The sequence below is a fragment of the Bufo gargarizans genome, chromosome 2 (genome assembly GCF_014858855.1).
Source record: "Bufo gargarizans isolate SCDJY-AF-19 chromosome 2, ASM1485885v1, whole genome shotgun sequence".
NCBI lineage: Eukaryota > Metazoa > Chordata > Amphibia > Anura > Bufonidae > Bufo > Bufo gargarizans.
The window spans coordinates 119,883,686-119,901,526 of NC_058081.1; the positions used below are offsets into that span (position 1 = coordinate 119,883,686).

Below are 17,841 nucleotides of genomic sequence, written 5' to 3' on the forward strand. Positions count from 1 at the left end.
GTTTTCTTCCGCTATTGAGACCCTATGATGGATCTCAATAGCGGAATTGAAAATGCTAATGTGACAGTAGCCATGCACTAGGGTTGTTTCGATACCAACATTTTGATTCGGTTTCGATACCATAAAGAAGTATTACGATACTCGATACCATGCGGAAAAAAAAACATTTTTTCTATTACGGCGTTTACCGCAGGACATTTTTTTTAATATTTTAATAGTTTGGACTTTTCAGACGTGACAATATGTAATATGTTTATTTATTGTTTATATATAAAATTGGGAAAGGTGGCGATTTATACTTGATATTTATTTATGTTTTTCCATTTTATTTAATACCTATTTCCCCGCTTAGGGGCTAGAACCTGGGATCTTTCAATCTCTTGCCCTATGTACCCCGATAGAGCTCTATTAGGGTGACTAGAACCTCACACTCTTCCTGCTGCCCTGTGCTTTGTGCACACGGGAGCAGGGAGCTTACCATGGAAGCCTGGGCTTCAGTAGCATCCTGGCTGCCACGGTAACCGATTGGAGCGCCAGGATTACATTGCTGGGGCTCCGATCAGAAGCTGCCACTGCACCATTAATGAGGAGGAGGTGACCCTTTGGCCACTGCCACCAATGACTTTGATAATGGGGGGTGGGGGGAAAGGGGCGCACTGCGCCAATGATTTTAATACTGGGGGGGTTGAGGGGAGAGAGCGCACTGCGCCACCAATGATAATTGACATTTAATACAGAAGGCAGGTGCGGCACCTGAAGGGTTAACTGCAGCTGATCGCAGCTCCCCGCCAGCACCAGCCTCCTGGATTTGTATTAAACGTTTACTTTCATTGGTGCCGCAGTGCACCCGCCCCTCTCTCCTCATTGGTGTCAGCAGTGGCACAGGGGGGAGAGACTGCTTCCTTCTCCCTTGTGCCGTTGAGAACATGTAGCACGCGGAGAGCAGCGCATTCCATTTTCTCTGATACTAGACTGCGCAATAGCGAAGCCTGGTATCAAAAAAAGGCAAATCCCGGTATCGAAGGTCGATATCAGAGAAAAGTATAGATTAGGTATCGAAAATTCAATATCACGATATAACCCTAGCATGCACAGTACATGTTTATAATCGGGAGACAAATTGTTATTTTTTTTTAACATTATTCCACAATTTTCTTTGGTGAGACAACCCCTTTAAGAAAGGGTGATGCAAGTCAAATTGTGTCTCCCGGTATTGGATGAATAAAGGTTTGGCTCTCACACAATAAGTGAGTGCCATGGTATTCAGAAGGCCCAGTATACATGCATGAATATTTTAGAACGTAAAAAAGTTAGTGTTTGAGAACACAGGCAAAATAAAAACATGTTGACCAGAAGAATGCCAAGAAAACTGTATAAACTAGAATAGTAAAAACTGAGCTTACCAAAAATGCTATTAAACTTCGTTTCGTAGACTCCCACTGAAAGCAGCTCTTAATGAAACGCATTGTGTTCCAGATTGCCATAGTGATTTTTTTGACACGGTAAACATTCCTTGATAAGATCTAGTAGAAAGGATAAATGGATGAGAAAGCTAGAAATGTGTTGCTCCTTTTAAGACACCAGGGGAAATAATAATACAAAATGTTCTTAGGGTAAGTGATTGGCAACAGAAAGCGGTCATAAAACACATCAGACTAGCAGCATGTTCGTAAAGATTACATCTGCTGTCCACAGACCGGATTGCTTCGTCCTCCGTAAAGCCTGGTTCAAGGCCAAAGTCACTGGTCATAGGCTGAATATGTTGTATGTATGGATATCAAAACACATGACGGTCATTCTAAGGCATGTTTGTCCAACTGATATTTCTTAAAGGGGTTGTCCCATTACCACAACTTATCCCTTATCCACTGGATAGGTAAGAAGTGTGTGATCGGCAAGGGTCCGATTACTGGGGCCCCCTCCACTCATGAGAATGGGGGCCGTGCTACTCACTGTTTGAATAGAGTGGTGGTCCCACATGCTCGCTGCCAGAGATATCAGCCTTCATGTACTCGGCCATCTCCGGAAGTCTCATTCAGTTGAATGGAGTGACGGACACACATCCGTGTCTAACGCTCCATTCAAGCAGGGAGTACAGGCCCGTGATCTTGTGATGAGAGATCCCCAGCAGTATGACCCCCACCTATCAGTTACTTATTCCCTATTCTGTAGATAGGGGATCAGTTGTCTCAATGGGACAACAATTTTAAATACATAGTAATCAACTATGACATAAAGGGGTTTTCCTGTAAAAATTATATTTAAACAAGTTTCTGCAGCATGGCCCCTGAAACAGAAGATGCATGCTTGTCTGCTCCACACCACTCCAGTGGTCTGCACTGCCTCTGCTCTCTCCATGGCTGGCTATGGACATGGTCCCAATGAATGGCTTCAGTGGTGGTGGCCATAAGCAGATCATCACTGAAGCCAGTCATTGGCTGCAGTGGTGCATGTGACCATGCCCATATAACCAGCCGGAAGATGGAGAGAGAAGAGGCAGCGCAGAGGACTGGAGTGCTGTGGAACAGGCAAGTATGAATCTTCTGTTTCAGGGGCCATGCTGCAGGAAATTGTTAAAAAAAAAATATTTTTTTTTACTGGAAAACCCCTTAAAAAGTCTATCTATCTTTAAAGAATTCCTTGCACCATTAAAAAGAAATTAGCGTTTTTATTCATAAGCCATTAAAAGTCTAAGTCTGGTATAGATATGCTACGCCAGGCTTTAGCACAGTGGGCACAGGAAGAGGAGCGATGTGCTATGCGGAGGTGCTGCCCTGTGCCTTCAGCTCTGCTAAAGCATGGCGCAGGGTTTCGCAAAGCAGAATGGGTGGTCACAGGACAGGAGCTGAGCCCAACACATCACTCCTCTGCTAAAGCCTGGTGTGGCACATCTATATCTATTCCAGACTTTAGGAGAGCAGCGCTGGTACAGGCAGGAGAGCATGATGCTATAAGCCCCTGTCTATAAAGCATTCAGTGCGGCAGAAGGGGAATGCGTACTCCCATAACAGCACAGTAAGGAAGTACGGATTGCAAAGTGCATAGACCATGCAAAATAATAATAATTAGGGAAAAAAATAATACGCAAATCCACCACCGTTTTACATTCTGTTTGCGGCAAAACTGACCCATGCCCTTCATTATCTGGGTCAGTACAATTACAACGATATCACATATGTTTAGTTTTTTTTATGTCTAAATAGTGTAAATATAAATTTTCAAACTTTAAAAAAACATTATTTTTTTTTACATCACCATATTCTGACCCCATAACTTTTTCTTTTTTTTTCTGTTATATCTACTGAGCTCTGTGGGGGATAATTTTTTCAGCGGCGATCTGTAGTTTTTAGTCGATACCATTTTGGAGTGTGTAATTTTTTGATCACATTTTTTGGGGTAAGAGAATCAAAGAAAAAAAATGGCAAATGGGCCATTTTGACCCTATTTTCCGTTACACCATTCGCTGTATTGGAAAAAATATTTTGTTATTTTACTAGTACGGGCATTTTCGGTCATGGTAATACCCATAAGGTTTATATATTTTGTTATTTAGGTATTTTATTTTTTATCTGAAAAGGGTGATTTACACTTATATTTTTTTTTAACTAATAAATTTAAGTTATTTTTTGTCATGATTTTGAAGCTCGTATTTTAGCCTACAAAATAATCTTTTAAATTTTTTTTTTCATTTTGTACAATTATATATTTCTAAACTGGACTTCCATCTAGTAGCCAAAATAAGAATTGCAGTTTGAAGGTTCTCAGCCTCTTCAGCAAGGCTGAGCGCATTCAAACCAATTACCGGCAACCCGCAGGGGATGTCTGTAACACTCCCGGAAGAGTGAGATTCCGAGGTTTTGCGCATTTAGATGCCGCTATCTCACGGTATCTAAAGCCTTTAATTACGGCGATCGGCATTGTTGCCAGTCGGGTTAATTAGCTGCAGGTCTCTGCTGTTTGAAACAGCAGAGACCTGCCAGCCATGACTCCTGCTGCATATGTGAGCAGGCACCATGTTTGTGCTGGTAGCAAAAGGGTTAATAAACTTTATTTAGAAATTTAGGTACACGTTAATTGTTACTAAAACTGCACTATTTGCCCTATTAGTTGTCAAAAGAACTTCAGTCTGGGTCTGTGTGCCCCCATGACAAGCCCATCAATGCAGAATAAAGTGGTAGCTTGCTGGTTATACACAGCTGAACATTTTGATTCTACTTTGCTCATTTAAACAAATTATGGTATATATTAGATGGAATTGAAGAGTATCCCCGGAAAACAAACCTTTTTTGAAAACTTTGGGTTATCTTCCACAAAGCGTTTTTCTTTGGGATTAAATGTTCTTATACTTGCTCTAACCTGGAAACAGATAACAAAAAAATAAAATAACATGTGAGCCTACTAGATCAGTGAGCTTGCTTGTTTTACTTGCAGTTTACACAAACAAGCAGCCAATATAGAGCGCACAACTTACTGGATTAAAAATGAAATCGATTTCTAGATGAATAATTCCTTTTGAGGCACTGGATAAGTCTTTGTTCTTCAACAAATAAGCCACTTGATGTCCATTTCTTACCTTTAGATAACAGAAATGATAAAAGAAATAAACGCTGTGTAGGACTACATACTGTATTCAAATTCATTTGTTTTGCATTACATGTTACAAGTCTATGATTTCAGGATTTATTTATAGGCTTGGAATGCACTAAACCATGTGTTGTATATGTATATCTAAAAAAACAAGCAAATCCTTCATCAAGCTTTAAGCAGGGCCACATCTGCCATAAGGCAAGATGAGCATCTCACCTCAGGAGGTGGTCAACCTGCCTCTATGGGTGCGACGGTTCTCAGTGGTTCCTATTATCATAGTTCAGCATCATGGGCCACAGTCTGCTAAGCCTGAAGCCTATGAGGCAGTAGAACAGTACAACGGGTCATGATGACCTGATGCGATTGCGACTGCCTGCACCGAGTCAAGTCAGGCTACAGGCCGTAAAAGGCTTGTGGTCTGCATCGCGGACCAAGGCGGAGAACAGAAGTCAGATGATTATTTTTATATTTTTATATATGGTGGCACTACAGGACGGGGCATTACAGGCTACTGGAGCACTACAAGGCGGGGGCATTACAGGCTGCAGGATCACTACAGGGCGGGGGCATTACAGGCTGCTGGAGCACTACAGGGCGGGGGCATTACAGGCTGCTGGAGCACTACAAGGCGGGGGCATTACAGGCTGCTGGAGCACTACAGGGCGGGGGCATTACAGGCTGCTGGAGCACTACAGGGCGGGGGCATTACAGGCTGCTGGAGCACTACAGGGCGGGGGCATTACAGGCTGCTGGAGCACTACAGGGCGGGGGCATTACAGGCTGCTGGAGCACTACAGGGCGGGGGCATTACAGGCTGCTGGAGCACTACAGGGCGGGGGCATTACAGGCTGCTGGAGCACTACAGGGCGGGGGCATTACAGGCTGCTGGAGCACTACAGGGCGGGGGCATTACAGGCTGCTGGAGCACTACAGGCTGCTGGAGCACTACAGGGCGGGGGCATTACAGGCTGCTGGAGCACTACAGGGCGGGGGCATTACAGGCTGCTGGAGAACTACAGGGCGGGGGCATTACAGGCTGCTGGAGAACTACAAGACAGGGGCATTACAGGCTGCTGGAGCAACAAGCCCAGACTAATGGGACGGTACTAGAAAAGTCACTTTTAAGTGTACTGAAGCTTCAGGAAGGCGACCCCCAAATGACATACAGTAAATAATTCTGTCACAATTTTTTAACTAATCAGAGGAATTTTCTAATACTACAAGTTTTCGCAGCTTCTGATCTTTTAAATCTCATTATACTTAAAATCTATGTTGGAAATGTGCCCTATAAAGAACAATTGCCATTTTATAAAGAAGGAGCAGAAGAACTCAGCTCAACACTGTGCTTCTGATCGGCTCTGCTTGACTCTCTTTGGACAGCAAGGTCAGTGGTACACAAAGTCCTGGACCTTCTAGGGGCCTGAGCAATGCTGGTCTCTGAAAGTTTCTGACAGGTCACCCGAACATATCAAACATTTCTCTGAATTGAAATGTACTCTTTAATACATATTTAAGATTACTGAATGTCAGATTAGAGGAATTTCACTGAAGGAGGAAGATTATTTTTTCATAAAATACAAGGCTTAGTTAGGTTTAAAAATTATTTCTATTTGCCAAGGGTGACTTTTTTTTTATATAAAAAATTGTTAAAAAAGGAAAAAAAATAAAAAATGTAATACATCTGGAGTCAGTAAGGATCCTTTCTAATTCAATTCAATAAAATTCTTGGCAGAGCTGAGTGGCTAGAGGCTCTCGTGGGGTTAATAATCTACAACTTCCACCTTCCAATGAACGGGACATGTTCTCTGGGTATACAAGCTGCCCTTCTGGCATATTCATAAATTTGCTGTAATGTAGGCGCCGATGAAGAATGTTGTATCACTTTTAGCCAAATGTTCTTTATAGCCACTTTCCTGACACATTCCCTTTATACAGGTGTAGTTAAAGAGCCATCCAGAAGTCCATAAAGATTGCTGAAAGACTGGGCAGCTCTTAAAAAACGAGTGTGAACAGTCTGCGTGAGGATCCCACAGAACATTTGGCACAGAGTGGTGCTGTACCATAGCATCTGCTCAAGGCTCTCTCTTCCAATAACATCAGAGATATGGGGACCGGGGGACATGTTAACTCATCAAAAACTGCACAGAAGTACTGCGAGTAAAACAGTTCCACTGCAAACATCGGTATGTTCACAGACAAGTCCGCATTACTATGTGCATTGATGAAAAAAAATGTAGAAGATACCCAATTGCTAGGGTTTAATTTGAAATAGACAACATAAAAAGTGTATTACAGCTGAACACATGTACTAATAAAGTGTGTGCAACTTCATACAAGACAGTAATATAGAATTAGAAATGGATATATTTCCCTTATATCTAATCTAAAGCAAAGAGAAAGCTGTGTATCCCTGACAAAGGAAGAAGACTCTTCTGGCACGCGTTGGAGAGGTTTTTGTCTGTAACATGTGGAGACATCACACACGACCACCGCTTTACTTTCAGTTTGGGATTTTATCACCAGCAGGAGCATCGCTACTGGGATCACAACTCTTTTGGGATCACATATCCAGCAGCATTGAATATGTAGCCAATGCCATACTATGAGCCAGTGCAACACAGGGTTAAATGGGCATTCTGGTTATGTAAAGTTATCCCCTATCCACAAGGGAGAACCTTCTTTCCTCTAGACATAGTGAATGGGAGAGATCTCTGTACTGCCCCTGATATATTTATACACTGTTATTAAATCTCCCCATAGTCTTTTTTCCAAACTAAATCAATTTTATTTTGATAATCTTTCAGGATACTGGTTATTACTTTAGTTGCCCTCCTCTGGACCCTCTCCAGCTCTGCTATGTCTGCCTTGCTTACAGGAGCCCAGAACTGTACACAGTACTCCATGTGTGGTCTGACTAGTGATTTTTAAAGTGGCAGGACTATGTTCTCATTACGGGCATCTATGCCCCTTTTGATGCAACCCATTATCTTATTGGCCTTGGCAGCAGCTGCCTGACACTGGTTTCTACAGTTATGTTTACGGTCAGCTAAAATTCCTAAATCCTTTTCTATGTCAGCTTTACCCAGTGTTTCAACATTTAGTATGTATGGGTAAGGGCTCATGCACACAAATGTATTATTTTTTTCTGTTTCCGTGCAGTTTTTCTTACAGGTCTGTATGCGAAACGATTCTATTTCCGTATGTCCGTTCCTCAAAAAAATAGAAAGTGTCCAATTTTTGTCCATTTTGCAGACCGGGACAGGCATCATTACAATGGATCCGCACAAAAAATAAATAAATAAACGGATCCAATACGGATGTCATGCATTTTTTTTTGCTGATCTGTGATTTTCAGACCACAAAATACATATGGTCGTGTGCATGAGCTCCAAATTGCATTATTCCTTCCCATGTGCATAGCCTTACATTTGTCAGTGTTAAACCTCATCTGCCACTTATCTGCCCAAGCCTCCAATCTATCCAGATCCATCTGTAGCTGTATAGTGTCCTCTAATGTGTTAATTACTTTATACAGTTTAGTGTCATCTGCAAAAATTAATATTTTATAGGGCAAGCCTTCTACAAGATCATTAATAAATATATTGGCGCCCAATAATGACCCCGGTGGTACCCCCTTAGGCTACTTTCACACTAGCGTTCGTCGGTCCGCTCGTGAGCTCCGTTTAAAGGAGCTCACGAGCGGACCCGAACGCCTCCGTCCAGCCCTGATGCAGTCTGAATGGAGCGGATCCGCTCAGACTGCATCAGTCTGGCGGCGTTCAGCCTCCGCTCCGCTCGCCTCCGCACGGCCAGGCGGACAGCTGAACGCTGCTTGCAGCGTTCAGCTGTCCGCCTGGCCGTGCGGAGGCGAGCGGATCCGTTCAGACTTACAATGTAAGTCAATGGGAACGGATCCGCTTGAAGATGACACCATATGGCTCAATCTTCAAGCGGATCTGTCCCCCATTGACTTTACATTGAAAGTCTGAACGGATCCGCTCAGGCATCTTGCGCACTTAGAAATTTTTCTAAGTTATTAATGCAGACGAATCCGTACTGAACGGAGCCTCAGTCTGCATTAATATGATCGGATCCGTTCAGAACGGATCCGATCAAGCGCTAGTGTGAAAGTAGCCTTAGTGACAGTGACCCAAACTGAGTGTGTAGCGTTAATAACCCCCTCTGTCTTCTATCACCGAGCCAGTTACTTACCCACATACAGACCTTTTTGCTCAGTCCAAGCATTCACATCTTATGTACTAAACTTTTATGTGGAACAATATCAAATGCTTTGGAGAAGTCAAGATATAGGACATCCATTGACTTGCCCAGGTCATAGTCTACCTTATAGAAATGCCCCGTCCTTCTTCCTGTCTGCGGCCAGAAAACTTGCGCAGGCGCAGTACCGTCTGTGGACTGCGCGATCATCAACCTCCTGAGGGCAACAGCGCTCAGGTTACATCACTGGGCTCGGTGCATGCCCAGTGAGACTTTTGAGGCTGTTGCCCTCAGGAGGTTGATGATCGCGCAGGCGCAGGCAGTACTGCGCCTTCGCAAGTTTTCTGGCCGCAGACAGGAAGAAGGACGGGGGATTTCTATAAGGTAGACTATGACGTGGGGAGGGGGTGGAACAGTTTGCCGGGGCTGTGGGAGGTAATTTCAGGATCAGGAGGCGTTCTTGGGCACTGCAGGGGGGTGTCACTGGGCACCGAAGAGTGAAAAAAAACGCCCCTCTGGGCACCTTGGAGCCTCATTAGCATAACATAAAAAGCGCTTTTATATCAAAACTACAAAACTAAATAAAGTAAGAAGACTGCTGGAAATAAGGTACTTTAGTGAACATAGCCATGGTGACAGCTTAAAATGGTAAAAGCAGGTGACAGATTCCCTTTAAGTATCAGAAATAGGGGTCTGTATTACATAACTTAATTCTCTCAGAATCCAGGGGTGTATTCCACCTGGACCCGGTGATTTGTAGTATTATATTTAAATTGAACATGCTGTGTCTTTTTCCCATCCAACAACTACTGTTAAAGGAAAAGCAGTAGGCCACCATACACAGGAGAATGTTAGCCTATCCAGCGGGTTTGGCCAACTTTTATTTCAAGTATATGGCCAGCTTCAGCAAACATAGGTTTCTACTGCAAGTTTTCTGGCTTAGAAACTGAAAATATTGGAGAATCACAAGTATGCCCCTGTCAGAAAGAGTAACCTAGAGTTAATTTCACGGGAGCCCGAGAAGCTGTTGTAGGACTAAGAAGTTGATTTTTTTTTTTAACTTAGTATCATGCCAGACTTATCATTTGTTGCTGTACTCCAATTGTGTCAGTTTTACAATATTTATTTGCCATTAATGGAAATTTTTACACAAATATTCAACTTTACAGATTATCACAACTAATGAATATTCACTTACAGAGAGCAAAGGGATTGCAACTTTTCCAAGGAAGTCAGGAGGCTTATCTCCATCTTCATCAAATACTGTTACCTCCAAAGAATCATGAAGATCTTTAATTGGGCTGAAACATAAAAGAAAGAACAAAACAATCATAATTTTACCAAGTAATACAATATTACCAAAGTACCAATTTGATGCCACAGCATACACTGCACTTACAAAGTGAAGACTTTATTCCATTCTGGGTTGAGGTTTTTATATACGGTATGGGTCTGCAAGTGATCGTTCCCCACTTCCAGAACACAGAAAGGGTCACTTTTTCCTAGATTAAAAATTGCACTGCATTAATTTAATTTAAAAAAAAAAAGCAAGTGGAATATCACACACTTCTAGAGTACATTACATATAGTAGACTTGGAAGCACAACCAGTCTTATCTCGTAGAAGAGTAACCATTTCAAGTAGAAATTTTGTAGTTTTCTTTTAGAAATGCACAGTGGTTGGCTGAAAGAAATGTAAAATGCTGGGGTTCAAGTAGAAACCCACAACTGTCTTGAGTGTGGGACTGGCTGCCAACAGGACACACGGAAGACTTGCACCATATGACGTTCTCCTTAGAAGCTGTGGGAGGGTATGCGCGCCTTCTCTTTATACGGCTGATCGGCAAGGGGTACCGGACCCCCGCTGATCTGATATTTATATATTTATCCAGAGGATAGTCAGATGATGATCAGTCGGCACTCTGTTAGAAAGAGTGTGGTGCACGCGTCCGAGATAGCAATCTCACGTAAATAGTAGAAAGAGACCGGCACTCACTGTGAGTGCCGGTCTCTTTCTACTACTATCCAGAGGATAGGTCATCAATATCAAAAGCCCGGAGAACCCTTTTAAAGGAGTTGTGTCACTTCAGAAAATGGTATCATGTAGATAAAGTTAATACAGTTACTAATGTACTGTAATTGTCTATACTGCCTCCTGTGCTGGCTTAATTCATTTTTCCATCACCTTATACACTGGTTGTATCCAGAGGTTATGACCACCCGGTAACCCACCAGTGGTGGCTGTGCTTGCACACTATAGGAAAAAGTGCCGGTCTATGTACATTCCCATGGTCCCGGCCACCAGAGAGGCCGGTGCCTTTTCCTATGGCGTGCAAGTACGGCCATCATTGCTGTATTGTATTCACTTTGTCTACACGATAAATGTCATTTTCTGAAATGAGACAACCTCTTTAAGAAGCAGAGTGTATGCCTCTCTCACTGCAACTCTTCCTTCCTCCACTTTCTATAGACTTCTATGGCAACATGTAACCTCATCCCTTTGTGAAATGATAATCTATCTAGTATTTTATTACATGTTTTATCAATGAATTGAGAACGAATGATCAATTCAGGCTGCAAGGGGAGGAGAAGTGGTAAATAGAGAACAAGGCATTTTTGTCCAATAAGAAATATTACAAAAGCTTCTTGTATTTGCTTGTACTACTGATTAATGCAATGGCCAATTAAGGCATTCTTCCTCTCTGCTTCCTCCAGTTCAAGAAACATTACAATGGATGCCATAACTCTGCTTGCAATCATCTATATAAAGAACATGGGTCTATAAAATGGAGCATTTACTTATATTGATGGTCAGTAATACATGACCCAAGTGCAGAGAAAGAATATCATTCTATTAAACCAATGAGATCACCGTGTAGAGCTACAGGTAAACAATTTTTTTTGGAAGGGGGGTTAGTGACTTATTTTCTGGTAACATACTTTACATAAAATATAAGCACAACTCAAATCATTCATTGTTCTACTAAAATTAATGATTTCCTAAAATAAATGCAGTTTTCTAGAGGGCGGTAATATTTCCTGCTTATTGTTTGCTGGACATAATATAATCTGTTGGAAAGCTATATACAGTATAGAAGTACGGTATACTGAGTGAATATTTTAAGGCCTACAAATCTTAACATTTCTCAAATTGACCTAGTGCAGGTTTCATGCATCAGTTATGGATTCATTCAGTTAAACTGCCAAGCACCAGTCTCGGCAGTTTAACCCTTCAGATGACGTGGTCAGTAGCCATCCGTGGCATCCATGGGGTTATCCCCCATCGGGCCACCACACTGGGGGAGACAGGGAGCTCTCTCAACAAAAAATAAAATAAAATAAAAATGATGACAGCATAAAGTAGACAAATGGTGAATGTTAATTAAAAACAATTTTTATGAGGTATCACCATCTGTCTTTAATGCATAGAAATAAAAATTTTGAAAACTGCTATTTTTCCATGTTTTCTGTACCTTTTGGATTTTTTTTAGGAAATAAAAAGGTGAAAAATATTGACTTAAATTCACCCTTAACATCAAGTATTATGTGTCACAATATAACAATCTCAGAATCGCTTGGATAAGTAAAACCATTCCAAAGTTACCTCATAAAGTGACACGTCAGATTTTCAAAATAAAGCCTGGTCACGTAGGTGAAACATGGCTCAGTCCTGAAGGGGTTAATATTGATGACCTATCCTCATGACAGGTCATCAATATCAGACGTGGGTCTGACATCCAGTACCCCTGCCGATCAGCTGTTTGAGGAGCCCGTGGTACTACGATGAGTGCTGCAGCCTCCTTGCAGCTAACCTAGTACAGTGCCGTCCATTGGATAGCCGCTGTGCTCGTTCACTTGAAAAGGACAGAGCTTCAGGTAGGCAATGGGACTGATGAACATGACATCACAGGCCTAGGAAAAGGCCGCAGAACTCGCCAGAGCACTATGTCCTCTAACAGCTGATTAGTGGGGGTGTCGAGTGTCAGACCCCCACCAATCTAATATTGATGGCCTATCCTGAAGATAGGTCATTAATATCAAAATCTTAGCCAACTCCTTTAAAAATACAATAATATCACATACAAAAATATTGCATGTTATGAATAGAGCTAGCATGTGGAAATTAGACATAACTCATACATAAAATGTGAACTAGATACAACAGTTAAAAAAAAATACATTAATTGTGCCCTTCTATTCTACTAGGGGTAATATGAACTGGATCTTGCCACGCTTAATATGCTTTCTCTGACCCTCTAAATAAAGCGCAACACCCTGACTCAACAGGCATACAATGAAAAACTAGCTTGGCTTGTGAGGGCAACATCCATTTTCTAGCGCTTATAACCTTAGCTCTGAAAAGTCATCCACCAAGATGCTGAAGCAGTTAAACATACAAGAAGGAGCACTCTAGGTCTGGGCACAGTTTGTCCTTAAGTGCCATGTATTAGTAGCGTTATTTCCTCAGTGAACGTTACACTGGTAATCCATAAACTTTAGCAATCATGAAAAAAACTTTATCAGCAAAAACCTATTATTTTGACAGGATAACAGTCTTTTAGGTTTATGGCTCTGGCGTACAACACCTGCATTGATTTTTTTTATTTCTACATATGTTGCACCAGTGGCTTTCTCCAAATTGCTGAACTATGGTTAATGATGAAAAGTTATGGAAACTGGTCGTTTCAGCTCTCCGTTTCTGGGTTAAAAATCTTTTTACTGTCATTTGTTTGGAAGGCAGAGTTTGAAGATACGGTATGCACTTTATTGATCCCATCAACACACACTCAAAGATGACTCTGGTTCCTTCGTCTTCATACACTTTACTTCAAACCTGGATATTTCCAACCTTCTTGGCAGCTTAAAACCTTTGTATTGAACTACAGCGCTACTGATATAAACACTCGCTTGTATAAAACAGTTATTATAGACTTTCCTCTAAGAGGCATTAAAGGGACTCATTTTTAGAGTGCAACTAAAAGATAAAAAATATTTTCATATGTTGTAAGGAGTGTACTGTGCTGAATTACTTCTCGTGTCTCTTTTACCAGACACAAGAGTACCGTAGGTGGAATTTATAATGTCCTGCACTTCTGGATTCTGGTTTTAAAAAGTTGCAAAAGATGGCTTTATCTTTTGGGGTCACTTGTGAAAAAATATTTTGGGACTTTTGAAACACTCCAGTTTTACTCAGATTTAGCACTTGGATTGAAAAAAGTAGTCAAAAAAGGTCTTAAATTCTCTCCTATGGGTAGTGGTGTACAAAAACTGGAGTAGCATTTCTAGACAAAAGTGTTACGAACATTTAACCAACATTCGATAAATTTGGTGCACAGTTCACAAACACAAAGGTTAGTTTCACACTAGTGTTAAAACTAGGGATGACCTAATAGACGTCGGATTAAATATCCGAAGTCGATTCGCATAAAACTTTGTTAGAATACTCCAGTAGTAGAATGTTTCGGCTCCGATGAGCCGAAGTTATTACTTTGCGAAGTCTCGCGAGACTTCAGGTAATAACTTGATAAATTAAATTACTACTGTTAAAAACCTTTTACTGAACTCTGAATACTGAACAGTGAAATTTTATGCGAATCAACTTCGGAGTTTCATCCGAAGTAGATTCACTCATCCCTAGTTAAAACCATCCGGAATGCTGTTCCGCCAGAGGAACACTGTGTCAGAGTTAATTGTATCCGACGTAGCCGAAGAGTGCCTTTCCCTACTAGAGTTCATTGACTGTAATGGAACCTGTCAGGGATTCAGCTGGACAAAAAGCAGTTTTTGTTCTGCAAAATTCCGGCACCAACGCTGGAAACAGGACTGATCCCCGCTAGATCCCATTCTAGTCAATGGGCCCCTGCAGGGCTCTGGCCCGTTCGGGCTATGCCGGAGACAGCCTGCCGGATAGATGTAAGGCTAATGTGAGATACTAGCTAAACTGTCAACACTGACTTCAAATATTACCCTCATGATAAATTCCGCTCAATGGCTTGTAGGGCTAGCTCATCTGAACGTAATGACACCATTCACCTATGATCCACTGCTTCATTCTGGAGAAAAAAATAAAAGCTCTAGCAAGTGAGTTAACGCGTTAACCCGATCGTACATCTGTACTTTTAATCAATGTGCAAATGAGAAATGTATCGAGGGTGAGCCTGAGCCACTCAGTGCACCCTTGATGCTCCTGCATCTTTAGGACCATACTATAACAATGTGTGTTTAAAGCACACAGTGCATTCAAAGACCTTCTGCACACATATGTCTACAGACTAACTACAGAGATGTACAATAAAGGTTTAAATAAGTCCCCAAGATTCTCACTGAAGGCCTAAACAAACACGGAAGGTGTAGTTCTAGATGTATAGGGAAATCGGTGAACACCCCGTTCCCAAAACCATTATAGTGACTGTACAGGTGTCAAGACAATGATTTCAAATGAGTACCGGAAACTGTTCATCCTGCTCTGCATTCAGGAGTACTGTCCATTATATTAATGAGCGGAGTCCAGCGATATAATGGAGAGGACACCTTGAGGGCAGACTTGCGGGAATGAAGGTAATTACCAGTATAAAAATATCCAAAATTGGCATCTTTTCACCTATCCAGCGTCACAAACCAGTGGGTGTGTACCCACTTTTCCACCTCCTCTAAGGCCGTTGTCAAAGTGAACACCTCGTTCTTTACCGTACCCCATGATGGTGAGGATAGACTTTCGAGGGGAACACCAGGTCGCTACCTCTTGAGGAGGATTGGTACACAAGGCGGCTGGTCCAGCCAATCAGCTAGTGTTGGCCAATCCTGACGATAGGCCATCACTTGGTAAAGCCGGGACAACCCCTTTAAGCCAAAGAGACATAACATGGACACTGTAATTAACTGCCAGTGGGCTGTATTTCGTAAAGAAAGAAGAGTTTACATATACATCAGTCAAGGATACTGGGAACTGGAGTTTTGGTGTTCAAGCCATCAGCAGGAAAACAGCCTCTTCAACCACAACAATGTCCAGATTGCAGTGGAATATAGATTTATGCATAAGGCTACAGATAGATGACAAATATTGTAAGGGTTCCGTTCACACATTACAGATTCTGCTACAGAAATTTCCGCGACTGAAAATCAGTTCCATTTACGTGAATGAGGCTTGTAGAAACCTACGGTATGTGCTTGCTGCCGTATTCAAATGATTGGAACTGATTTTCAGTCACAGAAATTTCTGCAAGAAAATCAGCAGCATGTGAAGGCACCCTCGTGGAGCCAGGTATTGTGGAAAACAAATTTGGGAAATCCAAATCTGACGACAAATCTGACGACAAATCACATCCATAGAGTGTACTTAAATTGCTAGAAAGAGCTATTGATCACGGGTAATTTGGGCAATACAATTTGCTGCACTAGCACAAATCATCCTATCAGTTTAGGCCTTATTGCCAGTACCAGGGATACCCAGAAAATGCAGAAAGATAGATACGAAAAAAATTTCTCTTTTTATGGTGGTGAAGAGTTAACCATCAACATTCAAAAAGGGGATTATGTCAATAACTGAAAAAAATATAATGAAACACAAAAGAAAGACTATTTCACCCAGCAATTTTGTTTTCTGAGCACTGTTTTTGGTCAGTGAACAAATGCAATCTGTGCAAATAACATGCACATGTATAAAAACTAGTCAATGAGGCAGAAAAGCCATTTCACATTGACAAAACAATTATCTCCAGCATCAGAATCTCTATGCTGTGGTTCAAATCCAACCTGCTCATGTTCTGCTGGTGGAAGGACGAGTGTCCAATGTAAATTCTACAAATGAAATAAGGATGCTCTTACAGCTTCTCACAAAACGCTCCTTAAAAGAATTCCAATTAATCCGCAGAGTCACAGACAGCAAAGACGTCAAATAAAATTAACCCATGCCTTGTAATTAGACAAAGGAAAAAAAAAAAATGGTCTAAAACACGAACCTGCAGTCTTTTCCATATTCATCACACCATGAAATTCATAATCTGCACCCAGATTTACTGTCATAATACAACATCAGGGACAAACTGGAAGTAATGCTGTAGTAATTGGAAGTATTCCAATACTTTGTAGGCCAAACTAGCTGCAATTACTTGTAATATTCAAAATATACTGTGCGTTTAGTGGCACAAATCCTACTATAAAGATGTAGCACAGCTACTGTAATTGAACTTTTTGGGGGGACTTTTTTTATGCATTGTTACAACACATTAACCTGTACAAAATCATGGTATACAAGCACATGCTACCAAAAAAGGATGATTTAAGGGTAGCAATAAGGGCATATTCACATGCAGAGTTTCTGAATGGGGCTTGCAGAAACACCCGTGCTTCCTGTCAAATCAATCCCATTCAGAGGAACAGAAATTATTTTCAGGTGCAGAAATTGTTTCAACAAATGCGTGTTAACCCCTTTAAAAGAATAAAGGTATATTATCTGGCATTGATAAGAAACGGACCAATGCTGGGGAATAGCCAGCAATCTAGAACAGAGCAGTCCTTCCCTTGCAGATCCAGCACCGCTCCTCTGGCTCTTAAGAACCAGAGCAGTAGCACTGGCCCTGCAGGCTAAGTGACTGCGCATTTCTGTATTGCAGTTTATTCACCAGCGCAGTCTGGTCTCTTCCTGAAACTGGACAACCCCTTTCAAACATCTGTTTCCCTTTAAATTGTAAGTAAAGGTTGCTTGGGTCATCTGGTTTAGGGAAACATTTTTATATACATTCTGAGCTAATTAACAGCAATCCCTTATTGAGGACGTCCATGCTTAAAAGACTCCCACTTAAAAAAAAAAAAAAACACACTATAAAAGAATTATAGAATACTGCCATTGCGTCAACACTATGCTCTTCAGTAGATTAGGTAGATTGTTGACCAACCTGAGAAATCTGCTGCAAGGAGGTCTTCTGCTTTTAAAACCTTGACTTGAAGGAACCCAATGTCTTTCAGGTTTTTTAATGAGTTTTTCAAACACTATGGAAGCAAAAAAATAAAAAATAAAAATAAAAAAACAGGTACTAAG

The 17,841-nt window shown here is 41.5% G+C and overlaps 1 protein-coding gene across 4 annotated transcripts in view; it reads right to left on the bottom strand.

Moving 5' to 3' along the window:
• MCTP2 (multiple C2 and transmembrane domain containing 2) overlaps positions 1-17,841 on the bottom strand; it is a 167,087-nt gene that overhangs the window by 44,896 nt on the left and 104,350 nt on the right. For all 4 annotated transcript variants that reach the window (XM_044279440.1, XM_044279443.1, XM_044279442.1 and 1 more), the window contains exons 12-17: positions 17,699-17,792; positions 10,205-10,307; positions 10,004-10,106; positions 4,472-4,573; positions 4,282-4,356; positions 1,404-1,523 (exon numbers count right to left, since the gene is read on the bottom strand). In XM_044279440.1, coding sequence (XP_044135375.1) covers positions 1,404-1,523; positions 4,282-4,356; positions 4,472-4,573; positions 10,004-10,106; positions 10,205-10,307; positions 17,699-17,792 — 597 coding nt within the window. The remainder of the gene's footprint in view (positions 1-1,403; positions 1,524-4,281; positions 4,357-4,471; positions 4,574-10,003; positions 10,107-10,204; positions 10,308-17,698; positions 17,793-17,841) is intronic.